This window comes from Pelodiscus sinensis, chromosome 5 (assembly GCF_049634645.1).
Source record: "Pelodiscus sinensis isolate JC-2024 chromosome 5, ASM4963464v1, whole genome shotgun sequence".
NCBI classification, from domain to species: Eukaryota; Metazoa; Chordata; order Testudines; family Trionychidae; genus Pelodiscus; species Pelodiscus sinensis.
The window spans coordinates 133350514-133378437 of record NC_134715.1 but is presented as its reverse complement, the minus strand read 5'-3'; the positions used below and the strand labels follow the sequence as shown (position 1 = coordinate 133378437).

Genomic DNA, 27924 nt, shown 5'->3' with positions numbered 1-27924 from the left:
GCCAGGCAGGCAATCCATCATGCAGTTCTCCTGGCCATCAATAACTCCGCTATTGGCATGTCTAACCACCAACCCCCCCCATGCCTATTACCTGCTGTCTTCCTAAGAACTGGGTGCCTCGCCCCAGAGGCACTGGCCCTGTGAGGACACCATGACATCGTCCAGAAGAAGGTCCCAACCATGAGACGGTTTTTCTCCCCTCCAGCTTGATGTCCGAATGGACCAGGCCGGGGGGAAGAAGGGGGAGAGGGAGGAAGGCCGCTCTGCCACGTCCCTGAAAGCTTCCTCTGCACGCCCGTCTCCCTTCGCTCCTCCGGTTCAGCCGCAAGTCAGCCCAAGGGTGGCTTGCACTGGATGCGTAGGCAGGTAACTGTACACGCGGCACTCAGTGCAGAGAGCTGGCCCGCCCCGCTGGCTGCTGGACTCCTCCCAGCGCTATTTTTACCCTTGCAGGGGCGTTGGGGGTATTTTCAGTCTTAAGTCTAGAGAAGGGTTACTAGGTGTACCGCTTGCACCCCCTGCCTGCTAGCCTCCCAGCTGGATAAACTCAGCCACAGCCAGAGAGTACATCCTGCCCACGACCACAGGGTGTTGGTGGCAGCGCTGGGATATTGTGTGTTCTGTCCTCAGCTCCTACGCTCATGCCTTAAGCACAAAGCCACCATTCCTCTTGGAATGATGGTCACTTAAAACCAGGGCCCCACCAAACTCATGGTCCATATTGGTAAATCTCGCTATCACAGGATTTTAAAAATCTTAAATGCCAGTTTTAGGTAACTACATCTGAAATGTCATGGTGTGTAACGCGGTGGGAAGTCCCGACCCAGAAATGGGCAGTGGGGGGGGGAGGGGGAAAGCGGGAAGTGGGGCGGGGAGAGGGGGAGGTTGTGTAAGGCTATTGTAGGGGGTGGCGCTATTGCCACCCTTACTCCTGTGCTGCTGCTGGCGGCAGCGCTGCCTTCAGAGATGGCAGCTGGAGAGCGACAGCTGCTGGCCAGAAGCCCAGCTCTGAAGGCAGCAGCGATGCACAAGGCAAGGTGGCATGATACGCTATTGCCACCCTTCCTTCTGTACCACTGCTGAAGGTGGTTCTGACCCCGCCACTGAAGCGGCCGTGAAGAAGTCCCATCCCTCTGGAGCCCGGCCAGGACTGGCCGTTCCAGCCCAGCGCACGGTAGAAACCCCTGGCCAAGGCCCCACAGCCTTGCTCTTCCCCAGTGCTGGGGCGTGTGTGTGGATGTGCACGGGTGGGTAACCGCAGCGCCCTCCACCCCCAATGCCCTGGGCAGTTGCCCACGCGGCTCACCCATAAAGCCAGTCCCTCCTCAAAAGGGGCCACACCCCCCATACCATGCCAACCTCACTTCTGTGCTGCTGCTGGTGGAGCTGCCTTCAGAGCTGGGCGCCCGGCCAGCAGCAAGGCAGATCTCAGCCTACAATGCGTTTTCCCTGGCTGTGAGTTGGGGAGGGCCCTACGTATAACCTATTGCACGCACCAGGCAATTCACCAGGAAGCAAACGTGCAACCCCCGGGCCACATGGGCCTTAGCTGGGCTCCAGCCACGATCCAGTGACTTCAGAGCCACAGCGCCAATTTAGTCCCCAAGTTCTTCTTTCCAAGCCTCCGACTTCCCCGTCCACCAGCGGCTTGGCAAAGATGACGAAGGCAGGGGCAGGCGCTCTCCCCGCGGCCCAGCAGAAACCCTGACTCACCCCAAGCCACGGGGGAGTGGCGCTTGCTGTGTCAAGCAAGAGCCATGCCTTGACCTTGCAATCTCAACGGTGCTTAGCAAGCCTCTGAGAAGGGCAAGCCAGAGGCCATGGCTGGAGGCATCTGTCAGGAGCCAGTGCCAAGCCCGGCTTAAGCCAGGGGGCAAACGTCTGAATGTTCGAGCTGGCTGGAAACCCCGCAGGCCCCTCTCCGAGCTGAGGGCTGAGGAGTTTCCCCACCAGGCAGGGCCATTCATCTCTACCAGCCCATGACAGATTTCACCGGGAGTCAGGTCGTTCTACAGCAATGCAGGGTAAAGAGGCTTCTAAGCCAACTCAGGGACACCTCCCGAGGCCTGGTCATTCCCTAGCTGTTACCTCAGGGTTTCTAGCAGCTCCTCTGCACCGTCTAGTGGGGCAGAGCCCTGGAGACAGGGGTCCTGGTCTAACAGGGTCTGGCCAGCCCTACGTCACTGTGTTCTGCAAGGGGTGAGGAACGTGAACAGACGTATTTCTGACGCCAGGGCAGGCTCTCGCTGCTGCCTGCTCTGCCCCTCGGGACGCGCGGGCTGTCTGGGCCAGGAGCCGGCGTTCCTTGGGCAAGGCCCATTGCTGGAATAAATATGGGCGGGAGCAGCGAGGAGCCTGGGGCTGAGACACGCCTGCCCGCCCAGCATCCCTGCTTGGCTAGAACCAACACGCCAGACAACTGGCAGGGAAGGGGGAGAAAGTGACTCTGGGAAGGTTTCAGCCCAGAGTCTAGGGATGAGTCAGCCAGTTGGGGCTGGTCGGGCGTCAGGTCTGTCCTACGTGCTGCCTCCCCCCAGTCCCCACCAGGGCTGCGTGGGGCAGGGAAGGGGTTAGACTAACTGTGGGGCAGGTGGCCAAGCATTACCCTCTGCTTGGATGACATGGAGGGAGTCCCCGTCGCTATGGTTCACCCCAGTCTAGGATCCAATTCAGTGCTGGCCCCCGCCTCCCCCCCACTACAGCCCCAGGACTAAACCATTCAGTGAAACCTCCGACAGGCCAGAAACAGCTGGTGCAGGTGCCGGTGCCCCCAGGAATGGGTTCTGCTCCCCGAGGGTGCGGCGTGGCCTGTGCTCTGGAACTACCCGCCCCGGGACACGGCCTGGCCTCGCCGCGGCCGAGGCTGGAACGCAGACATCTGGAACAGGCAGCTCCTGGCCTCTCCCCAAGTCCTGCCCCTCTCCGTCCTGCCGCCCCAGCCCCAGGCCCGCACCTCCCGACTGGCTCACACCCCTGGGAGGGTTCCAGCTCCGAGGCCTCCCTCGCCATGGGGAAGGCACAGCCTGGTCTCCCTTCGCTATCTCCCGGAGGAGTCCCAAGCAAGGGGAGCCCGTTCACAGCAGGACAGCTCCTCAGCATTCCCCTCCCCCCAGACTGTCCTCCTCCACCCCCCCACTCCCATTTACACCCTCTCAGCACCCCAATCCGCCTCCAGCTGTGGGCAGCTCCCGCCAGCGAAAAGGCGTCGGGCCGGACTCTACCATGGCTTCAGAGCACGTCCGCCCGCTGCCACAGCTCTGCAAACACTCCCCAATTAGCTCTACCACGTCTCCACCCGCGCCGCTGCTCCCGGTCACGTGCTGTTTGAAACGCTCCCAAGCCATGCCACGGGCCAGGACCCAGCGAGCGCGCGGTGGGGGCTGGCCTTAGCTCCCAGGGGAGCAGGCTTAACCGCTGCCATACGGAGAGTTTCTGCTGGGAACATTACGGCAGCAGACGCAGCTCCCCGGTCGGGGACCTGGGGGAGCGGAGGGAACCGTGGCCTCCATCCAGTGATTCCTGCCTCCATCTGGACTGAGCCCTCCCCGGCGTCTTCCCCCCACCCCACGGCGCCGTGGATGGGGGACTGCAGGGAAGGGGGACGTTTCAGGTTTCCTGCCCATAGCAGGCGCTTGCCCAGCCAATGGAAGGGCCCGAGGCAGGCCTGCTCGCTCCCACCCAGCTAGAGGCGTGGGCTGTTCCCCGCCACAGAGCTCCAGCAAGCTTTCCCCTGCCACGTCACAGGCTTGGCCGTGGGACAAAGTCAACGCAAGCCCAGGAGAGAAGCAAGGGGCTAAGCCTGCGCTGGGAACGGGAAGACGGCCTAAAAACCACGCCCCGCAGTGCTCCTAGCTCAGCAGCGCCCGAGTCGCAAGCTGCAGAGTAGCACGGTACGAGCTTCTCCCGGGACAGGAGACTCGGCAGCTCTCAGCACTCTGCTGACAGTTAACTCTCTCCCACCAAGGGCTCCGCTGCTGCCGGCTAACGCTCAGAGCCGACGGCTTCCAAGGTTCTCCTAGCAGCCCAGAGGCCGGGTCAGTCCTACGGACAGACAGCCGCCCCGAGGCAAGCATCTGCCACGTGATCCCTCAGGATGGGGCTGTTGGAGGTGACCTCGGATGGGGGCGCGGCCCTCGGAGCCCAACTGGGGCTGGTTTTTCCAAAGTGGGCGTGCAGGAACGGACCTGCTGGAAATGCAGAACCAAGTCTGGGGGAAGGGCACGTCCTTTCTGTCCCCATGGCCAGGTCTCCTAGGGGGGCTGTCGTGCCTCCACTCATCCCCCAGCACGTGTGTGGACCGGGGGGAGGGGGGCGCGGGGGAAAAGGGCAGGCTTGGCTCAGGAATGAGGGCTGGAAAGACATGGAGCCAGCCCCATCACCCCTCCCGCCCCCCCCTCACCTGTCTGTTGAAATCCTCCTCGTTCTCCATCCACATGTACTCCGCAAAGGGGTTGTTCTCCTTCTCATCGTGTCCGTTCACAGCCGGCTCCTCCTTGGATTTGGTGGTGACCGTCGTCGTATTGGCCACGTTGGAACCATTCATCATTACTGCGCCTGGGGGGGGCAGGGGGGAACCACGGAGTCAGACAGAGGCTAGCGACAGGCCCGGATTCCCACCCAGAGCTTGACCAGAGGGGCGTGGGCGGCGCTTGGGTCTCACTCCGCCGGGTGGCAGAGCTGCCAAGCCCCCTGTGGAAGGGCCGGGTGTCCTGATCTCCGAAGAGAACTCCCCTTGGGGTGTGGTGCCGACCACACGTGTCCCAGGCCTGGCGGAGAAGATCAGGAAGATCTGTCCCCATTTACATTCAGTTAATGAAAGCGTCTCTCTCTGCAAGGACCCCATGGGGAGACAGCGCCTGCAAGGGAAGTCCTGCCGTGCGTTTGCCCCAACTCTATGAACCCCACCAGCTACGCTGACAGAAACCCCCTTGGCACAGCCGTGTGTAGGGGGGGGGAGAGCACCAGAGTAGCATGTCACCGAGCGGGGGGAGGACAGCCAACTGACACAGCCATGCTGACAGCTTCGTAGTGTAGATCTGGGCTTAGCCTCCCGCCTAGAGCCACGCAGAGTCAGCGGCAAGGCTTGGGACAGACGCCAGCTCTCCGATTCCCAGCCCTGGGCCTTGCCACCCCGTCCTCTTCGTCCCATTCGGGGGAAAGGAGCAACAATTCAGATTCTCTCCACATGAACTCATCCACACCGCCCTGTGCCCGATTCCTATGAAACCACTTCACCACACAGGCGGTACGCACTATGCACAGGCTAACACCGCCCCACACCCGAATCACCACACAGGTGGTATGCACTATCCGCAAGCTAGCACCGCCCTACACCCAATTCACCACACAGGCGGTACGCACTATCCGCAGGCTAACACCACCCCACACCTGAATCACCACACAGGTGGTATGCACTATCCGCAAGCTAGCACCGCCCTACACCCAATTCACCACACAGGCGGTACGCACTATCCACAGGCTAACACCGCCCCACACCCAATTCACCACACAGGCGGTACGCACTATCCACAGGCTAACACCGCCCCACACCCAATTCACCACACAGGCGGTACGCACTATCCACAGGCTAACGCCCCACCGCAAGCCATAAGGGCACAAACATGCACCAATTGTCACCTTCTTGCCTGCACGACTTGAATGGATTCCGGGTCGAAGGCCAGTCGGAATGGCTGGACGGGCCGTGCCCCAATGACAGGGACAGTTTTGTGACTTAGTAGGTGCTAATGTCCAGGGCACACCAGAGCTACGCCCATCTACAGTCCCATCCCAAGAACCAATGCCGCCAGCCCATGCATTACACAAGACACAAAGCCACCACCAAAAATCGATGACTCGGGCCTAAGCAGCGTAACTCATGCCTACTCTCTTAAAAACAGGTGTTTCCCCCTGTATCTTCTGGTTTCTCAGCCTGCCAGGCTGCACTGGAGGGAGGTGCGTAACCGTCTCCCGTATCCCGGAAAGCTAGAAGCTTTAATAAGTACAAATACCCAGAGACCAGGGATATAAAACTGTATAAAACCAGGAACCGTGTAACCGATCAAAATGCTATCAATTACGTAGTGACTGTTAACTAGGGACCTATGGGGAGGGAGGGAAGGGGGTGGGAGGGCTGCCCCCATGCCTGTGGCCCTGGCTGCTGGCCCTGCACCCGACGTGCGTGCGGGGTCCTGGCTGCCAGCTTCGGGCTCTGCTGGGCAGCCCGGAGGGGCCCGGCTGTAGGGGAACCTCGGCATCAGCTCACCGGTACCAGGGTAAGCAGTGCACCTCTTACAGGAGACAGGCTAACTGCATGCGGTGAAGCACTGCACTCTTAGTGGCTGGAGGGAGAGGCTGGGGGGGCAATATTAGAAATCCACCCCCAAACGAGGACCATCGGCTGGGGAAGTTGGGTCTCCCCAGAGGTTTGGGTGGTGCCAGCGTGCGAGGCGGAGGCAGCAGTGTGATCCGACACCCCCCATGCGCTGTTCTTCCCACACCCAGAGCGGGTCATTGCGTAGCAGCCTCCTCCCAGAACCAGACTGGCCCCCTCCCTCTGGCTGGGGACTCTGCCCCCCAGCGGGAATTCCCACCCCACGCTCCCCGCAGCGGCTGGAATCCAGCACTCGCACTCGCTCCTCCGGGGGGGGGGGGGGGGGCAGGCAGCCAACGTTTCCCGTAGGAGAGCAGGGCCTGCAATACTTGCCTGGCACTTTTGCTAGAGCACGAGGCCCAATGGGCAGAGGAGGAGCCACGCAGGGCAGCAGGGGCGGAGGGAATCCGACGCCCAGCTCCCCTGCATCTGGGATTTCTACCCTAATTGGTGGCTCTGGCTCGGAGAGGCCCCATGAGGCGCTCCACGCCCCACCTTTTGCTGCAGGAAATCAGGATCTTTCCCCCTTTCGCCGCCTCCTGGTCCGTGGGAAGGAGGCCAACCCATCCCCCAACACCTCTGCTGCTGCTCCAGAGCAGGAATCTACTTGTTGCGTGGCTGCCTACCGAATTGTGACCAGCCGGGGAAACGACCCAGCCTCGTGAACAGCTGCAGGGCCCGGGAGCTGTCTGTCTGTCTGCCGCCGCTGGAAGACCACGCGGCAGCAGGACCAGAGCCGCAGAAGATTTGGGTTGCTTTGAAAACGGACGCGGACACGCTGCACAAGTGACCGGCGCGGGGTCCTGGCACGGGTGGGCTGCCCCCGCCGGCTTTGTGCACGGCCCGGGCAAGGCGGCAGTAGCACGGGGAAGGTGGGAGCAGAGGGGAAGGGGAAGATAAGCGCGCAGCAGGGCAGGGCCAAGAGGATGCGGAGGTTTTGACACACAATAGCGTTTGCCTCCCCTTTAAGCAAGTCAACACAGTCGGCTTCTGTCTTTGCTGGCTGAGCAAACAAGACGTTGACACAGGCAAAGCTGAGTGGCCACAGAGCGCGCAGTGTCAAAGAGCTGGCAGAGTTTGCTGTTCGTTAACTCCACCAACCTCAACCCACCTCTGCACACGACAATGTGGCGGGGGCACCCAGCCAAGCTGGCACCCAGGTTTGGGCCAGGCAGAGGCTGGGGCGGCCAGCACAAAAATCAAACACCCCAACCCCCCCATGCACCCCCGACAGCCGCAGAGTCAAGGAGCTGTGCTAGGTTAATCCCAGGCCTCCCCCGAGCAGGGCTTTGCAGGGGGATTCCCCCACGGCCTTGCCAGGCTTGTGAGAACCAAAGGGGACCTGCCCTGCACGCCACAGGGCCCCCCACACCCCCTCCGGGCTGGGGCAGGGAGGGAAGCTGCAGGAGCCCAGAGCAATGAGGCAGCACGAGGGGGACACCAAGCTAGGACGCAGACGCTCCGCAAAGGCCAGGCACTTTGAACAGCAGAGAAGCAAGATGGCACCAGCGAGACAGCTGGGGCCCCATGAATATTGTGGGGGCCCCAACCCTGCTTTGCCTGTGCACAGCCCTGAGTCCCTGCCCCTTCTCAACCTCTCCACGGCTCCGTCCATGGGGGGGGAGAAAGGAGGGAGCAGTGGGAGGGACCTGAAGGGGAAGAGGCCGGGGGTGGGGGGGACGGACAGCAGGAGCACGGTCCAGGTGCCAGGGCCCTTTCTGAGCGTGGGCCTGACCCCGCTGTGCCATTGTAAACCCGGCACTGGAGACAGGTGGTAACTGAGTTATGGGCAGGGCCCCGCAGCACACCTGGCTGTCTGCTTCTCACACCTACCTCGGTGGGCGTGCCCCTCTTCCCGCCCCACTGCGCTGGAGTCACTCCAGAGGGCATCTCAGCACCAGCCCCCAGGTGCGGGCTGTACGGGCCGGAGGGAAGAGGAGAGTTGTAGCCGGAGGCAGAAAGGGAGCCCCCATCCTTCTCCGAGGCCTGCCTGTTCTTCCCCTTGGGAAATCCACGAGTCGGTGGTAACCCCTCTTCACTAGCTCACCAGGGACTGCCAAGGGACAGTCACCAAGCTCCCCGCCCCAGCTCAACGGGATGATGTGGTCCAGGCATGTCTGTTTAATGCCCAAGGGCCAGCCTCACGCCATTGAGTGCCCCATCCCAACTGCCCAGGGATCCATCGCACAGCCGGAGCGGCCTTTCAGCAGGCTGGCTCCCAAAGCCGTCCTCTCTCCAAACTGCCAATGAGCCTCTCGAGATAGATTCAGCACTTTGCCCTTTTACAGGACAAAAGGGTCCTCGCGAGGTCATCGAGTCCAGTCCCCTGCCCTCATGGCAGGACCCAGCACCGTCTAGAGCAGGGCTACTCGACTTTGGCCCCAGGAGCCACAATGATACTCGTGGCACATGCCAAAGGCTGCAACTTAAGCATGGTTGCAGACATGCAAATAGCTTCTCTCACAATGCCCCGGCACTCCCGGCACCTCCTCCCTGGGGGCTAGAAATGCCCACCCCCTGTACCCATCTGTTCCAGCCAGCCCGTCCGCTTGCGTCTTTCAGTGCTCGCCCTGCCTGGGAGACGCCTCGCCGCTGTGGAGCATGTTCCCAGCGAAGGCCAATGTTCAAAAGATCCTGCCCGTGGGCCACGTGTCGAGCCCCGCATAAACCCAAACTGCCCCGTGGGCCGCAAACAAACTGGCCGGGGGCTGCACGTGGCCTGTGGGCTGCGTGTTGAGTAGCCGTGGTCTAGATCGTCCCTGACAGGTGTCTGTCCAACCTGCTCTTCAATATCTCTAGTGATGGGGAGTCCACAACCTCCCTAGGCAATTCATTCCAGTGCTTAAGAAAAACTTCCTACCTGCCAGGGTGGTTAATGTCCAACCTAAACCTTCCTTGCTGCAATTTACAGCCATTGCTTCTTGTCCTGTCCTCAGAGGCCAAGGAGGAGAAAAACGGTTCTCCTTCTTCCTTGTAACACCCTTTTAGACACTTGGGAACAGCTCCCATGTCCCGTCTCAGTCTTCTCTTTTCCAAACCAAACAAGCCCAATTCCTTCAGCCTTCCTTCATAGCTCATGTTCTCTAGACCTTGCATCATTTTTGTTGCTCTTCTCTGGACCTTCTCCAATTTCTCCACATCCTTCCTGAAATGTGGTGCCCAGAACTGGACACAAGACTCCAACGGAGGCCGAATCAGCGCAGAGCAGAGCAGAGCAGAGCAGAGCAGAAAAGTGACTCTTTGTGCCTTGCTCACCACACTCCTGTGAAGGCCTCCCAGAATCATGTCTGCTCATGTTCATGCGCCGTGCTCTCCAGGGATGCCCTCCAGCTGAGCCACGCAAGAAGAGAGCTGGTAATCCTGGTATGTATAAGGCTACAGACAACAGATCGGCTCTGGTATCTTCCAGCCGTGTTATTTACAGAAACCGTTCACGTCTCCTGAGCACACACCGCTTTCGTGCGGAGCTCTTCACTGATCTTCGACCGCCCAGAGCAACTGAATGCCAAGAGTTCTGGCAGCAACACAAACCCTCCTGTGCCAGGGGTTAATCCCCAGATACCCATTCAAAAGGCTGCTGCTAAGACCAGTTCCTAGCCCCTTGATTTGACCCCCGTGCTCCCCTCTGTGGCACGCCTCCGCTAGCTCCCCCTGCTCTAGCACAAACACAAGCTGCTCCTCTTCGCCGTCACAGCCAGTCCTCACCCTGCCCATCTCATTTCCTACCAAGCTGCTGGTCCTCGCTCGAGGCAGCCCATGGCATGGCCGCCAGCACCCACTGTCACGTTTTCAAACCACCCTTCATACTGTCTCCCAGGAGCCCCCCATAAACATCTGCTGAACTCGCGTCCTGTTCACCTTCCTACTCGCCTCAGCTGTCACGCTTGCAAAAAACGGACGGTGGTTACACTGTGGCTGTACGCGGAGCACTGCCTGTTATGCGGACCAATGCTGCTTTGATGTTTCCTTCTGCTGGCACCTGTATGCATCTGGTCTTGTGCTGGCACGCAGGCCCTAGGGGCAGGGACTGGGTTTTATTGTTTGTACAGCGCCTAGCACAATGGGGTAAATGACATGGGCTTTGAGCATTGCAGTTTTACAGAAAGCCTCATCCCTATGTTTCGAACCAAGAAATATGGCTAAGCATCACCATGTTGCGGATGAGACAAGACAGATTGGCCATGGCCGCCCGGAGAGTCCGTGGCAGAGCTAGGACTGCAGCAAAGTCAAGCCCATGGCAAAGAGACACCAGCCACCACTCTACGCTTCCGTCCTTGCTGCCAGCAGAGTTTGCGGAGAAACTCAGAGCAGATGCCCTTAACCACTGACCCGTGCACTGGTACCCTGAGCTCCATGTGCACGTTGGGGCCTTGTAGGCATGAAGCAGACCTCCCAAAAGGGCCACGGTTTTGGAGCTTAGCATGCCCACCCCAACAGCATAAAGCATTTGAAAACATGCACGATTAGGTGAGGTCTGGCATGGAGCGGTCAGCCTGTAGGCTAGGTAACCCAATGGTACCCAAAAGGAGAGTCCCTTGCACAGTCCCAGACACAATGCAACAGGACGACGGTGGTTAATTTCAACAACTTAATGCCACGTTCATCGGTGAAAGCAACCAAACAACAATGTATGAAAAGATTGCCACTGATTTTGCATGGGAAGTCGGCTCCCCCCCCCCCCCCCCGAAACGACGCTCTTTAGCATGCAGCAAAACCAGCGCCTAACAACATCTTGCAATATACCGAGAGGGAGCGTTTCACGTCGCATGTTAACTGTCAAATCTCTCTCAGTTGACGTTCAGTGGCCGGACGAGTCTCTCCGTGAAGGCTCTGCACCGGCCACAGCAGTACCTGCCATCTGTGCCGCAGAGAGGGGAGAGGCAAGTATGTGCATCCCAACCGTAATGCTTCTCCGCTGTCCAACTTCTGTATGCACACTGGAGCCTTCAGTCTCTCGGGCAGGTTTGAATTTGTAGCTGCCTGTGCATGCTGTACGAGCCATTAAAATCATCTCGAAACGAGCTTTTCGGTTCAGAAACACATATGCACAGGTCGGGATTAGCATTCGAGATGACAAAACAGTTTCATATGATGAATATGCAAAAGCTAACGTAACCCACACACCATCTGGCTGTGGTTCACTGGCCCATGCAACGGCACTTAAACCATTTGCAGAGGGAAAGAAGGCGTTTGCTCTACAGCCTTTGCTGGGAGCCAGCTGGCTTTTAGCTCACGTGGTAGCTGCATGAAGCTCCGGAGGTCCCAGGTTGGATTCCACCTACTGGCATAACACCATGATCTAACAAGAAGCAGTGAGGGCAAAGGCCATAAACAAGCCCTTGTCTCTGCATTGAAGAAAGGTGAAAATCATGTTGTAGCTTTTACCCACCATGTCAAGAGAAACCCATTGGGCTCTGAACGAGATCCAGAGGCGTTACCGACGCATCTACTAGTCTGCAGCTACCATCAGACGCACCAACTGTCCACAGACAACAGCAAATGGAGAGATCTTAGAGGGGGCACTTGATTCTGATGAGTCATGTAGCTCCAGTCCCATCAAGCAACGTGGCACCAAAATATGTGCTGACCTGGCCAAGCCACCCCATTTAAGTCTGAGAAGGGAGGGACAACCCCAGCGTCAGTCAGTCCAGATACTGATATTTCTTCTGGTGGGACCCAGGCCCAGTGGTCTCCTCACAGCTCCACCGGACTGGAGAGAGCGCCCCACATCAGGCAGCTCTGTTAAGTACGGCCACCCCTTGTACCGCAGAGGTCCAGGGTTCTGCTGCACAGCCCTCTTGCTGCCCTTCCCGCTTGGCACTTCAGCACCAGGCTCTAGCCAGATGGCACCTCGGACGCCCAAGGGTTTTCCAGTCTCATCAGCAGTCTGATCGCCGGTATCCAAGTCCCCTCAAAGCCCTGCAGCTCCAGCCAACTCTGCCATTTCCGCAGCCTCGCAAGGGGCTTGCTTGCAGTCACTCCGGGGGAAGTGGGGGGAGATTCCTCCTGGGGCAGGCTCAACACAGGGTCGTGCTTCTGCGGCAGCTTCCCAGCTGAATTCAGCCGGCTCGCACCGTCTGACGTAAGACTCCTGCCTGGTTCTAGGAGGGGGCTCCTTCCTGCCAGCGCTGACGCCCAACGGCGCAAGCTCAGGGTCTAGCACTGGTCAGCGGGACCCGTACTCCCCCTGCATGGCAGGATGCAGCACTCCGTCCCAAGGGAGAGAGAAAGCACCGCTGGGGTCTGTTGGAGGGTGGAGTTTAGTGGCGTCAGACGAAGAACAATCGCAGCAGCCCTGGGCACAACAGCAGGTCTGCAGGACTGGTTACACTCGGAGCCGAACCCCACCGCTGGCCTAGCCGGGGATGCCATGGGCTGAGGCCAGCACCTGTCTCTCCTGAGCCAGGCTGTTAACCCCTCAGCCGAGAGGGCCTGGCTTACCTCCCTCCCCCAGCCTGGACGTTTCTGAAGAGCACCCGAGGATCTCAAACCTCTAACTGAAATACGAGGGCCAAACCCTGTCCCACCGCAGAGAGCAGCATGCAACACGTTAGCAGAACGGGGCGGCCACGGTGCCCGCTGCGATGACACACACACGGCCGGCCCGTGCCGGCTCACTCAGGCCAAAGGGCTGTTTGCGGTCTAGACGTCTGGGCTCGCCCGTGTCGGGGACCCTCCTGCTCCGGAACATCTACCCCACAATCACACAGCCCTTGGCGAGCCCGGCCAGCTGGCGGGTTTGTAACCGCAGCGCAGAGGGACCCGCGGTGGCCCATGCCGTTGCTCCAGTCTGTGGCACAGCAGGGAACACACGCCAGCTCACCTAGGAGGCCCCAGGGCTGTGCTGTCACCCCAAGGCCATCGCTGCCCGCAGAGGGACAGGCCCCCAGCCCATTCAGGACAGACACAAGTCACTTCCTACCTTTCATTCCAAGGGCTGCAGGTTTCTCCAGGCACCTGTTCCCCTTGCTCCTCTGCCATCTGATCCATCTTCCCTGGATTCCCACGCTCCTGCTAGGCCAAAGCAGTCCCCTCCGCCCCCACGATAGCCCGAGGCCTATCACTTCAGCAGGCTGAGCTAGGAGCCCGCAGAGCCGCTTTGCCCTGCCTTTCACACGTAGCCAGGGTCCAGAGCCGAGCACTCGGCCCCTCCTCACGCCCCCAGCCTAACACTGCCCCTTTCTGTTCTAGCCGGAGCAGGTCTCAAGCTTTTTTCCAGTTTGGAGAACTGCTTCCAAGTGGTAGGCAGGTGTTTCTGCGCTACGCCAGGCTACACGTACACACTGCCCCGCGCGGGTTATCTATCTGCAACTGCTGGTTCTCACACCGAGTGCCCTGTCCAAACGCTGCCTGGCAAACTCTCTGGCTTAAGCAGCGACTCTCGGATCCTAGCAAGCCCCTTTTCTGCCTAGGAGGGGAATCCAGGTCCGACTCCAGGAGCGTTTCAAACTCTGGAGCCTGCATGAGTCCGGCCACCGCTCTGATCGGGGGTCCCTTTCAGAACGCCGACCTACCTGCCCCCCTTCAGTGCTGGAACCTGCTGCCCTGCCACGTAGGCCCCAGGCTGCAACGCTGGTTGCTCAGACCGGGGCGGGAAACCTTTGTTGGGCCAGGGGCCAACCCACAGAAAAATCAGTCAGGGGCCGCACACAAGTGAGAAGCAAAAAACCAAACCAAAAACTCCCTGGCGTGGGAGGAGAAAGACACCCCCCCACACGCTCCAGGCTGGCAGATTGTGTGCGCTCCAGCCCCACGGTGGGGCAACGGGAGGGCTAGAGCACCAGCACGCGGGGGGGGGGGGGGGGGGGAGTGGTGAGGAGAGCCCGGAGCCTCACGGGCTGGATCCAAGCACATCCTGCCCCTGGGCTGGAGGTTCCCCATCCCCACCTTAGATTCTTACCTCTGTATCTTAACCTCCCCCCGGTTCTCCTCTCCTGGGGCTCAGCCGAACTCTCGCTCGGGCAGGCGCTAGCAGCCACCCTACATCGGCTTGACACTCGTCCAACTTTATGCTCTTTACAGTTAATCACGTAAAGCCCTGGAGAGCACAGATTCCACGCAACACGGGAGCAGCCTAGTCGCAGTACCCTGACTGGGTCACTCTGCCCTTGGGGGATTATCTGGGGTCCATCAGGCAGCATTCACCGCCCCCCCGGCCTACCGTGCCCCTGCAACAGCCTCCCTCTTAATCAGATGCAGAACAGCTCTTCCCCCTCCCGGGCTCCCTTTATAGACCATGCGGGGGACACCTGCTGCTAGGTGAGCAGCAACAAGACCCCGCACGTGCACAAGGAGACAGAGCATGGCAGCCCCCAGGGACTGGAGCGCTGTCAGTTTCCATGATCAAGCCAGGTCCATTTCAGAGCCAGGAGGGCAGGATGCCAGGTGCATGGGACACGGTGCATGCGCCAAACAAGCGGAAGGGAGTTTTGGGAAGAGCAACAAAAAGACCAGGTCTGTGAGCAAAAGCTGCCAGCTCTGCGCCTATAGGGGCAGGCACAATGCTACTCTCAAAGCGTACAAAGGCATCAGCCAAGGAACAGCTGCGAAAAGCTGCCGGGTTGAATGTTGAGGGGCCGCCCGAGTGCCAGCATTTTGGCCTGGAAAGACCGATCCCATTCATTGCACATAATCTTGAGGCAGCCCTCTGAGAGGCCACGAGGACCACCTGTGTGAACACCGGATTGGAAGGCGGCCCTGGCTGAGTCTGTGGGGTTGAACTCAAGCCCGTCGGATCTAACGGCACAGGCCGCCTCCGCTTGAGCTGAAAGGACCAGCTCCACTAGCTCCGAGGCGGCCGCCGACTCAAGGCTCTAGAAGTGGTCTCACCACTAGAGGCGAGAGAACCCTGTGACGTTAGCGGGTTACACGATACACCACCCTCTCGCACGCATCTCTCCAATGCGCCAGCCGTAAGGTGAACCTCCGACCTGATCACTGATACGGGTACTTTAGCCAGCAGTGACCTGTAACACAAATGTTAGAGACACTGTTGACTGAAGCGTCTCTGGAAAACACTGCTGAGGATGTCAGCAAAAGCGAAGGGCTAATTAAAGAGCACAAAAGTGTGTGTTTTATGGAAACCCAATTATTGGCTTGGCATGTGAGACACAACAGGGGTGTCGGACATCTTACAGAGATGAATACTGCCAAACCAAGAGCTGCTGTGTCTTCAGAGGTACAGACATGTCTGGGACTTACTCATCAGCCTGATCCCCACCTCCACACCATGGTAATTGGTACAAGGAAGAACGCTTTCAAGAGGTCTGGGAGAGAAGAAACTGGACAAACTGCGTGGCGGGCGTCTCAGAGCCCTGCCTCCGTCACCGCAGCCATTCAGCGCTTGACGTACGCTGGCTTCACAGGACCAACCTGCACAAATTGGGGAGAGGACTGTAAATCACACGTCAGTTGTCCCAACCACGATCGCGGCCTCACTGTGTTAGGTGCTGCGCAGATAGAGCAGGACATGGATTTTACAATCTGAGCAGGAGAGGGGAGGATTATTCTTACTCACAGATGGAGAAACTGAGGCTTAACAGATTAATTTGAAGGTCACATGGGGTGTCTACAGCAGAGCAGGGCCCAGGTCTCCCTAGTCCCAGTCCTTAACCAGAGGGGCTGCCTTTTACCAAAATCCTGCGGGGGTCGGGGATCCATAACATGCCAACAAGGGAAGCCACAAAATTTAAAATTAGTTACACTGAGAAACTAGCCACAGGTGTTGCGGTCTCCTTCCTCTGAAGCACCAGGGACGGCCAGAGGATACGGGCCAGTGCCTGAGGTGTCTCTCTCAAGGGCTGGTTCTTGCTCGTGTGCTCAAGGTCAAACTGTTCTGCGGCTGGGAAGGAATCCCCTCCGAGGGCAGGATGGGGGTACTGCACCTTCCTCTGCAGCGTGGGGTGCATCTGCCATGGCAGGGGCCTCAGTGTCCCTTGGAACCTCAGCTTGTCTCTCTAGCCCCGAGCGGTTTAGACCCCAACGGGCTGCAGCTCTTGGGTCTAACTCCCACTGAGCCGTGGGCACATGGCATGGGTGCCCTGTACAACACCGGACTGCATGAGCCCTCCTGGCCCCTGCTTTTATGACTCCCAGGTCCACCTCCACCCAATCCTGCTCATCCCTCCATCTCCACCACTCTCAACACTTGGCCACAGAATAACGCCGGCGCAGGGGAGGGAGGGCAGTCTCCAGTGCAGGCGGTGGGGAAGGAGGGCCGTGGGGAATGCACAGAGGAGGGGGCTTCTCCCCTGGCAGTGGGGAGTAGGGGGAGGTACGTTCCACGATTTGGGTGGGGAGAAGAGGGCAGCACTTGGGAAGAAGCGAAGGGCTCCGAGGCAGGAGAGGCTGAATTTCACACCCTTGCCTTTTGTTTCAGTTTCCTCCCCCGATTCACGTGCGTCTTGTGGGAAGTTGCTGTAATGAAGAGCTTCAGCTCCGTGAGCCACCGTCCCGATGCCTGGTTCCTGCTGTCGGAGAGGCCAGCGCGGCACCTCCACAGCCGCCTTTGTGCAGCAGCAGCCAGGGCTTGGCGCTCCGACTGCCGGGATTGCTTTCTCAAAGCCGCAATTGTATAGGCAAGACTCCCGCTCCTGGTTAAGGTGTTTATGCTCCTCACCCCGGGAGAAAAATTTGGGCTGGTGCCATTTTTGATGCTTTGTGATGGGTACAGAGGCCTGGGCAGTTTTTCTGGGCCCCTGCAGGTGACACTTCATTCCCATTTAGTGAGCCAAGCTGCCCCTTATCAGACGACCACCAAATTCAACTTAAGGCCATAAACCTCTGCGTCCGCCACCGCTCTCCATCCCAGATCCTGTCCCTACAACCGGTCGGGGCACCGAGCAGCCCCTCCTTTTCAGTGCGGTGCCAATGCTTCTGATAGACACCTGCTGAGACCCTCAAGAGTCCTCCAGCACAACAAGGGAGAAGCAGAAGCGGACCTCCAGACAGGCCAAGAGACAGACGCCAGAAAAGCTCCGAACAGCCTTCCCAGATCCACCAAAGTAATAGCAAAGGACAAAGGACCAATTTCATTGGCCAAGCACAGCCAAGCCCTACACAAGTGGACAGCATTTGTAAGTCGGCAACTTTTGCACGTGGCGGCCCATTGAGTCCTGGGAGCGCTCTAGGCACTGACTGGCAAAACCCTGGGGCGAAACAGAAAAGCAGGAGGAGGAAGAGGGGCCCATGGAGCGCCTGGCTCCTACGTAGCAGAGCTAGCAACTTCAGCCACCTCCAGAATAGGTCACAGATCAAAGCATCTGTTCTGGCAGCGCCGAACACCTTCCAGATAACCCCCATCTCAGCTCCGCCCAGCCTCCCAAGAGGGAGAGCTCAGTGGCTGGAGCATTGGCCTGCTAAACCCAGGGTTGAGAGTTCAATCCTTGAGGGGGTCATTCAGGGATCTGAGGCAAATCTGTCAGGGACGGTGCTTGGTCCTGCCGTGAGGGCAGGGGACTGGACTTGATGACCTCTCAAGGTCCCTGCCAGTTCCAGGAGATATACCTATATTATATCTGTTCACTGCACCCCACCAGAAAGTCCTCTCAGCCAGCAAGGAAAAATACTGCTAGGGCCATGGGTTTGCAGAGCTCTGAAATGGGATAGAGGGTTGCTGGGGCCCTTACAGATGGGGACAACCAAGGAGCTTGGAAGGGGAGATGCTTGAAAGACGCTGCAGCCCCCAAGTGCGTGACACCGGCTTGCTCCTTTTTTAGATCCTTGGCAGATCTCCGTCACCTGCTGCGGGGGTCTCCCGACACGGCAGCGCAGCACTTCCCAGCTCGACAGCGACGCCACGTACCTGGCACGCAGTGACTAAGAAGGGAAACGATTGATGTCTGCTCCAAGCGAAGGGTTAACATAAGTCTGCCTGCCCCAGAAGCTTCAAACGCTCTGCTCCGCCTCCGTGCGCCAAGCCCGGACTCACGAGAGAGAGCAAGAGACTCCACCCTGATGAATCTCCGCCACACTTGGCGCGCAGGGTGTTTGAGACTCCGGGCCAAAGGAGGATGAAGGACACATACTACAAGCTCCCCCTGCACGCACACACATGGCTGCTTAACCAAAGGCCAGCCCTGGGGAATGCAGTGGGGCTTTCCCCCGCCCTCTTGCTCCAGCATGTTCTGTGCATGACATATCTATGCACCTCTGGGCTGGGGAGGCGCCTGTCCCTTCCTGACAGCCAAACGAAAGGCAGGCAGCACGGAGCTAGTTCAGGGGGGTGGAGGGGAGGTGAATATGCCTGGCTTTGCCACCTGGTGCGACCCTAGAGTACTTATCTCAGAGTCTAGCTCTGGAGGGGGCAGCTAGAACGTGGACCCTGCAGACAGGGATCCGGGGGCTACCCAAGGGAACGCAGCAGGGAACTGAGCCGCCCCTGGAATCCTTGTGTTTGCACACTGGCTGATCATTTACAAACGGAAACAACTCAGCCACAGAAAACCAGCTCTCCCCTCCTTGGGTACTGGCACGGCTCTCCTCCCGGCAGCCGAGAGGCTCTGCACCCAGCTAAGAGCCAGCTTTGCTGGCCAGTTGAGCACCCCGCCCAGCTGGATAAGATGCTTCAGGCTTCAAACTCATTTTAGCTGGAAACGTGGCATTCAAAAACCCATCGCCAGAGAAGGAAGGGCAGGAGGACTCGGTAGCACAGCGTTCAAGTTTCTCAAGCAAGAGCGCCTACCACGTTTCTTGGGAGTCTATCCCACACAGCCTGGCTCCCTGGGGAGGTATTTTTCGGCTGTTCACCTTGGACTTCCCCCAGCTAGCTCCATCAAGTTTCTACCCACCCTGAGCCAAGAACACTCTCCCCCCCCCTCCACTTCCACTCCACCATCATACTTCTGCTCTGCCCCTTCCCACCACACCCTGGCCCCAAGACCCTGGCCCCTCCTTTTCGGAGCCACTCTGGGAGCCAGAGCAGAGCTGTTAGCACTGCCGTTGGGCTCTGAGCCATCCCATGGACAGGCCAGTCTGCACCCAGGCTAAGGACAGCGCAGACATTTCCTGAGAACCAGATGATAGTGAGGTGGAGCCACATCTCGCACTAGTGCTACTCTGCAGAAGAATGAGTGAGAGAAAAAGATGCCAGCGTAGGCAAGACCTCAAAATCCCTCCCGAATTCTTCATCTTCCCTAGCCTCTGTGGGAGTCTTCTCACACCTGCCACACACCCTTTGCTGGCAGGCTCATCAAGGACAGGAGTTTCATTCTTCTGCTCCCTCTTCAAAACACGCAATCCTTCTTGCCTCTAGCTTCTCCACTTCCCTCCTCCTCTTCTGGGCCTGGGGCACCCCGGAACCCATGTCCCCAGCACTACATACTGAGGGGGTATCAGATCCCTGCTCCTGGGCAGGACGACTCTTCATACACTTAAGAGTAGGGATGTAAAATCCCATTTACTTGGTTAACCGTTAAAACGCTCAACTGGAACCACCCTCCACACCTGCCACTGTGCGGGAGCAGTGTCCCCTCCCACGCCCGCCACAGGCAGAGACTGCACAGGCCGAACAGGAGCAGCCCCTGCCTATGGGGTGACCCAGTCCAGACAGTGGCTACTCCGAGTAGCCCCTGTCCATGGTGGACTCCCCACAAGGCTGGAGCAGCCCCCGGTTAACCTTTACCAGTAAGCATTACCTGTTACGGGCAAGGCTTACCGTTAACCGGTTAAACACACACATCCCTACGTACAGCTAGATCTTTCTGCATTTCAGCACACATCCAGGCCCGGTCTGCAAGCCACCACTGCCCCAGGTCTCCTTCCATTGTAGCTTCTCTTCTACAGTCATTTGGTTTCCCTTCACCCGTTTGCTGCAGGGTGTTAGAGTGTCAAGCCGTTTATCTAAATGCCCCGACCAGCTCTCCCACTAGGTGAATGGCAGCATGCCCGCTGCGTACATCAGGGGACACGATGGGGAGCCTGCAATGCTGAGAAACAAGACTTGCCGTTTCAATCTCAGACTTGGTGGCTGTCCCTCCCTACACTGCCAGTTTCATCAGCTTTTGATGTGTGACAGCACACAGCAGAATACAGCACAGTCCCACCCACCCAACGGTACCGTGACCTCTGCGTGCCTGCCCAGAAGGCACAGCGGGCGTTTCAAGGTCTGACCCAGCAGAACCCAATACTCTTAGCTCCAGTCAATGCTCTTGGGCGCCCAGTGAAAATGACACTGAAGACTGGAGCGTAGGGACGGGGGCTTGTCTGTGTCTGTCCAGCTCCCGGTGCAGAGGGGCCCTGGTGCAAAGGGACTCCTGGAGTATCGCTGCAGCACAACAGGACAAATGCTGTAAGCAAAGCAGTGTGTAAGCCCATAAATAACTTACTCCCGGCTCCGCTCCATGGGAGCTGCCAGGACAGAGCTGGGATTGCATCAGAAGGCGGCCTCGCCAGCAGAATGCGACACGCCAAGGACTGGCCTGGTACTGAACTCCCCATAGTTACTAGGCATGTCAAATGTTAGCGAGTAAGAGTCGCCTTTACCAGTTACAGTTACCCAGTGAGGGCTGGAGCAGCCCCCTCCGCTCACTGCTCCAGCCTCCGTCCGTGGTGGGTGCGGGCCAGCACACCATGGGCACAGGGCTGCTCCAGCTCAGTGGAGCCCATCGCGGGTGGGGGCCGCTCCAGCCTGCCGCGGGAGGAGGGCCTTCGTGCCACCCCCACTCAGCCCCATTTAATCGATTAAGCAACGTGTAACCCGTTAACTATTTAAATGGGATTTTAAATCCCAACGAGTTACTAGCAGCAGGGGTCATTTAGAGAAATCCTTTGGCCTCTCCATCAGACTAGATCACAAAGACCCCTCTTCTGGTATGAATCTAGCAGGAAAAAAGCAGCCACTTGGCCCCCGACATCGCCAGTGAGCGCCCAGTAACGAGAGAGGTGTAACAGCACAGCACACTGCGTAAGCGCACACCACCCAGAGAAACGCAAACGCCTGCAAACAGATCCCCCCGGACATGCGACACCTTAGTGAATGCCCCCCCCATGCTCTCAAAACAGCCCTGTATTTACCTACCAGCCCATTACCATAAGAAGCAGATACCCGCCACATGAGAGGGCGGGGCCCTCCTAGGTGTGCATCCCTCCGTACTTCGATGGCGTGGCTCCCTCACAGCAGCACCCAAGCGCCTCATCTTTCATGCAGTCCCCCACTGGGGAAATGGAGCCACAGCCAAAGACTCCTACTACAGATCACACAGGAAGCCTGTGGCAAAGCACAGAACTGCATCTAGGTCTCAAACCCTAGGCTGACTGCCTACCCGCTGCGCCAACCTGCCTCTACCACGCTCTTCCCACAACCTGCACGGAAGCTGACAGGGCTGCCCAGGGCCCTGCAGACCAGACGCAGCCTGCTGAGTGCAACAGATCTCAGCACCAGAGGAAAACACACAGTGGCCAGTCAGGGGCAGGCAGGCAGGTTCAGGAACTGGAATTTCAGCAACACATTTCATCCTTCAATGACACCCCAGCGCGGGCCGCATACCGCCTGGGACCCCAAGGGGAAAGGCTTGGCATGTCACATGACCAGTTCTTGTGGCCGCCCTGCAATTCGTCTTGTGTCACTGGAGCAAAGCTCAAGACCACTTGGTGTACAGGATATAAACGATCCTTCCTTCATGCAGGCACTGGCTTTTGGGAGGCTGCTCACACGCATCGCGATGTTGGCATTGTTCCTAAAAGTACCCTTCAAGTCTGTGTTGAGAAAAGAGCCACAAAAACGTCAGTGGATCTTGCCAAATCTCTGGGCCTCCTAACAGCTTGGCGTTTCTTTAGACATCCTCTGGGAATGGACTGAGAGGGAACCAAAGTCAAACACTTACCCCAAAAAAGAGCCTCTGTAGAGCATTTTTGCCTGCTTCGGCACCATTCCTTAGCAAGATGCTTCAGCCAGCCAGCCGGCACATGCACACACAAGCCCACCCAAACATAAGGCCAGGAATCGATTCCAACACTCCCGAGAGACTAACAGCTCACATTCCCAGAACTTCAGTCTGAAGCTCAGTGTGCCAAGATCACGTCTATGGGGGGAGGGGGAAGCCATTAGACACTGGATAAAAAAAATGTACTCTAAACAAATTGGGAGCTTCAGCAGGAGTGGGGAGGAAAACTAGCCACGTCACAGGCTGACTTAGCTCAAATCCTTGCAAAGTTTCAGTCTGGCTCGGTTTTGGATGCAGCAGCATATTGTAGAATCCAGAGACAATCAGACAAAGCACCATCTGGGATTGACGCAGTTTCATGATTGGAGCCACGAGATGAGCGACACACATAAAACAACAGTCTTTAGTGCTTCATTTCTGTAGCACAGCCCCACTCTGCCCTCATTCATGAAAAATCCTACAGCACTTGGCCCAAGAACAGCCCAACCTGTCGGCCTGCCATTCCTCAGCACAAAAAAAATTCTGTCTCCACTAGGCAAAGCTGGCTACAGGTTTCCCCGTCTCTTTTTCCCCCTTTCTAGGAGTCCTCACTAGATTCTGGGACCCAGAGATTGCAGGCACCTGGATCTGGGCTCCCATCAATCGCTAATACAGGAGCACTAGTAACACCTTACTTGGTTTATATCAGCTGATGCAAATTACTAGAATCCCTACACATCTCCAGTAACTGAGCACACACCTACCACTCCCATCCATACAAGTTGTACAAGAATTTTTTATTTTTATCAATTTAAACGTGCACAGTGGTGGGAAGTTACGGTGCGGGAGATCAGACGTGAAATGCTTATGACAACAGATGTTGCGATTCAAAAAGCGAAAGCTTCTAAGAATTCTAACACAAACTGTCAATATCACATGTCAAAGTATAAAGTAAGTAACCTTACCTCAAATGCTAATTAGCTCTCTCAAAGCCTTTCTTACTTTGTCTCAGTCCTTTCGATCACGCATGGGAATTTTTTTCATCAGCGTGCATGTACACAGTGAAATCAGCATTCACTGACATTTGCAGATAACAATCTACCCTTCCGCGCCTAGACATTCACAACCCAGCATATATATAAAGTTACGAGCAGCTGAGTGAACACAGAGGGAAAGATTTCATGCAACCTGAACTATGGCATTTGCTGTCATGAGAGCACCGGGACCCAATGCCAGCATGGACCAGATTCAACTGGTTGTCCCAAATGCTGAACCCAGACCAGCAAAGAGCATAAGGCTGAGCCAGGGAAACAAGTTGTGTGCGACTGGCCACGGTGTTCTCATCCCAAAATACAACTTGTCTCTGCACGTTACAGAGGAACCTGAAGAGCCTGCATGTAACAAACACCTGAAGCATGCAAGGCAGGAAAGAAGCTAAGCAGCTTGCAGCCCGGTAGAGAATGGCTAGACAGACACCTTGTCCTTCCCCTAAAGAGAGGCATGATGCTGGAAGGCCAGCAGGAGGCGCTGTGCCTCTGGCCACATGGCAAGGGGCCCAGGTGCGGAGATGAAAAGCTGGTGGTCCAGGCCCCATTCCAATGGGGGATAATTACATTAAGGCAGCAAGATTAGTGTGTTGGATTCATAATTTCAGGTGGCTTTAATTCTACCCTGCCAGTCTGCCCCATCACAGAATCTCCAGACCCCGCAGTGTATCCCCACACGAGAAAGTCTGCAAATCTGACTCTGGGCCCACGCAGAGGGGACCAGGCAGCGTGGAAAGTTAGTTTCTTTTGTAGTAGATTGAGGTGCAGCAGCAGGGCTGGAGGGGCTCGTGGAGAGCAGGAAAGCTGCAGCTCTGGGCTGAAGATCTTCACCAGCAAGTTTGTGTGTGGGAGCCAAGGGGGGACACAGCAGGGGCAGATTGAGACAGAGTACATGGGGCTGGTACGTTGAGGTTGTCAGTCAAGGCCAGCGAGGTATGGAGAGACCCGAGAGGGAGTAAGACCTACCCTTGGACCGTGTATCACTCCTCACAGTACTGCTCTGACCCACAAAACGTCATTGGTCTTTGTGCCCCTGGAGCCTCGCTGTGATTTCTAGGGCAGACACATGTAGGCCAACCCAAGGAGAAACCCATAAAAGGAAGTTCTGGCATCAGAGCCGCACCAAGGTATTTCAAAGCAAATGGCTGTCTGGTAAGCTGCTGAAAACTTGCAGCTGAACCGTATTTACAGAGATTGCCATGGACTGCCTCAGTTTACCCGTGCAGCTGCTCGTCCATCAAATGCACTGCACACCTGCGCATTACGGTGTGTTGGCTGAACACCACACTCCAGAGCTTTCTGCCGGAAACCAGACACTCCCAGACAAGGAATGCCCGCGTGGACAGAGGAGGGGGTGATATTTTCAGCTGAGAATACCGATTCTGACATCGCCCCGAAGAACAAGCGAACCTACCGCATGTAGGCCTGGCAGGAGGCATGGCTCTGAGCCTCCATTATAGGCACCAGCTGTCTTGTCAGGCAATCTGCTCCCCCAACTGCAAGGCACCTTTCGTAGGCAGGGGCAGCTCTCAGAACAGCCAGGTGTCCTTGCTGGGTGAGGAGGTTCATTTCCTTCTTTGGGGGCAAGTCTTTCCAGCAACTTGTGGTCTTTAATGTTTGAGCTACACTCAGTGTTACCCTGCACAGCAGTTAGGTGCAACCACACGATGGCAGCGAGGGGGTAATCTCTAACACCTTTCCCTAGCAGCAACAGTTCCACCTCCAGGATCCAGGCTCTGTAGGAGTCCAGTTGTACTTCCATCCCGGGAGGGAGCAGAGGAGCGTGCATGCCCCTCTACACACATCAGCTGAGCTCTGCAGTGCTCACCCAGTTCTCACGACCCCAGGCAGCCTCTCAGGCAAACGCTGAGGAGTAGGGATGTAAAATCCCCTTTAATCGGCCAACCACTTAAGTGGGAGCAGGGGGAGGGGACCAGGCTGGGCTCACCACCGACCCGAGCTGCTCCAGTTAGGCTGGAGCACCCGTGCCCACAGCAGGTGGGGCGCTGCTCCAGCTCCTGCCAGCTAACTGGTTAACCATAATCTAACTGGGTGCTGCTTGCAGGTTAACCATTCGCATCCCTGCTGAGGGGCTGAGTGTTGCAATCTTGCTCAGTGGTTTGCTTAATGTGAGTCAGCACACATGGCAGCAGCTGAACTAGAAAGTGCTAGTGCCCCTGGGAGGTTTCTGCTGAAGTTAGCACCCATGAAACAGTTAAGGTTGTGACTGAAGCGCCCTACAAGGCGTGACATACATCTCCGGGCTGTTCCCAACAGTCTGCAGCCATGGCAGACAACCCTGCAACAGGTCCCCGCTGTGGCTCTCTTTTCACCCAAAAAGCCGAGATTCTGCAGAAGCCAAGGGAGCCACCTGAAAGATTCTGGTTTGGGGAACTGACCAGTAAGTCTCAGGCCATCTCCACACGTGCCAGAGGACAGTGCAGAGACAAACCCACCTCCCGAGGCTCCGCACAAAGCCTGCTCTCATGTCCCCCCCAAACGGGACTAAACAAAGAGCCCCAGCACTCTATGACCGTCCTTTGGCCCAAGGCTGCAGTGTAGAGAGGCAGCCTTGCAAACACTCCCCTCTACGGCCCAGTAAGGCATGATACCAAGAGGCTGTGGAAGGAGCCGTGGCCATAGGGACGAATCAGGACACAGCCTTGCTGAAGAAAAAAGGCACAAATATTGGGGGGGGGGGGGGGGGGCGCGGAGAGAGCCAATCTCAGGAGCTCCAAGGGCCTCCTGAGACGTTTGTGCAAAGGGGCAGCAGATTCCTATCAACTGGTCAGCCCAGTCACTGAGTATATTGCATCACTTCTGGGCCTCTCTGAGTCAGTGCAGGCTGCAAAGCGGCATATGACAGATGCCAAGTCTAGGCAATAAGCTCAGCCCCTTCAAACCCACTCCCCTTCTTCTGTCTGAGGCGCTCACTGCAAGAACCCACTCTGCCAGTTGAACTAGATAATGGGTCAGCCCCGGGGGGGGGGGGGGGGAGGCTCGCAGACGGGGTAGGACGCAGCAGTAAAAGGTAAAGCAGCACGAATCCCTCAGGAAAACTCTAGGGCAAATAACGACTGCTCGGGGAGGCATACCATATCCCCTCCTGTCCCAGCCATCTCCAATAGCACCCAGGGTCAAGTGGATGGTCACAACAAAGACAACCAAAAAGCACACCGAGGAGGGGAATGGGGGACTGGTGGAGGGGAAGACAGACATCAATGGGAGTACCAAGCAGGAGGGCTAGTCCTAGAAGAGACAAAAGTCAAAAGAACTGAGGGAGGGGAATGTCACAGAGGGCATTCCAGGATACTCCTGATGGGAATCCCAGGCAGGAGACCTGGCCTCAAAGGGCTGTGATGGTGGACACAGAGCTCAGTGGATGGAAGCTGATCCAGATGGGGTATCCTGAGGGGCAGTCCCAATGGGAATCCCGGCACGGTGCTGATAGGACTGGTCGAGCTCAGTGGAGGACAGTTAATCCTCATGATGGGAATCCCAGGTAGGCCAAGGGGACAGGTGGTGGGGGAGAACCTAAAGGAGAGGTGGCCTGCCAGATGGGAGCGAGGCAGAGCCCAGAGACCGGTCAGCCCACTGAGAAACCCAGGCAGGAAAGCTTGGGGAGGAGAACCCCAGAGGAGGAACCCCTGACGGAAGGATCCATCCCAGACGAGGAGGGCTGCCCCCAGGGGAAGCCCGATGGAAGGGCTGGTGGGGGGGCGGGGACAGAGCTAGAGCCCAGAGAAAAAGGCAGCTGGTCACGCTGATGAGACTACGGAGCAGGGGAGCTGGTGAGGGGATGGGGGGTGCCGTAGGGACAACGCGGAGCCCGGAGGAGGGGAGTCACGTGGGGGGGAAGAGGGGAGACAGAGGGGGGAGCTGGACTAGTCCAAGGGGAAAGGACGCAGACCGGGCGGAAGCTAAGCCTAGAGGGAGGCAGGTCGGGGGAAGAGGGACAGAGATCGGGAGGTGGGGGAGAGGGCGTGTCCGGGGGGGGGACGCTGAGGTGGGGGAAGGGCATGTCCGGGGGGAGGGGCACAGACCGGGGGGGGAGACAAGCTGAGGTGGGGGAGGGTATGTCCGGGGGGGGGACACGCTGAGGTGGGGGGAAGGACACAGACCGGGGGGGGAGATACGCTGAGGTGGGGGGAGGGGCACAGACACGGGGGGGGGGGACACGCTGAGGTGGGGGGAGGGCATGTCCGGGGGGAGGGGCACAGACCGGGGGGGGAGACACGCTGAGGTGGGGGAGGGTATGTCCGGGGGGGGGGGCACAGACCGGGGGGGGAACGCTGAGGTGGGGGGAGGGGCACAGACACGGGGGGGGGGAAACGCTGAGGTGGGGGGAGGGCATGCCCGGGGGGAGGGGCACAGACCGGGGGAGGGACACGCTGAGGTGGGGGGAGGGGCACAGACCGGGGGGGGACACGCTGAGGTGGGGGGAGGGGCACAGACCGGGGGGGGGGGACCCCCTCTGCCCGTGCCACGCGGGACCCACCTGGCCGGGCTCCGCCTGCGCCGCAGGGGCCTGTCGCGCGCCGCGCCCGCACACGCCGCTCGTCCGCCGCACGCACCCGCCTCCCCGTTCCGCTGGCTCCGCGAGCGGCCCGCCGCCCACCCCACATTGGCCGCGGGGCCTATCACTCGC

General features: G+C 58.2%; 1 protein-coding gene across 4 annotated transcripts in view; it reads right to left on the bottom strand.

Moving 5' to 3' along the window:
• PAIP2B (poly(A) binding protein interacting protein 2B) overlaps positions 1 to 27924 on the bottom strand; it is a 37506-nt gene extending 9582 nt beyond the window's left edge. The window contains exons 1-2 of one of the 4 annotated variants that reach the window (XM_075931070.1): positions 27775 to 27924; positions 4400 to 4554 (exon numbers count right to left, since the gene is read on the bottom strand). In XM_075931070.1, coding sequence (XP_075787185.1) covers positions 4400 to 4554; positions 27775 to 27901 — 282 coding nt within the window. In that variant the 5' untranslated portion in view covers positions 27902 to 27924. Of the gene's footprint in view, positions 1 to 4399; positions 4555 to 15571; positions 15809 to 22191; positions 22363 to 23195; positions 23469 to 27774 lie in introns of those variants that run through there. The other 3 variants (XM_014575391.3, XM_075931071.1, XM_025186562.2) reach the window with 3 other exon arrangements.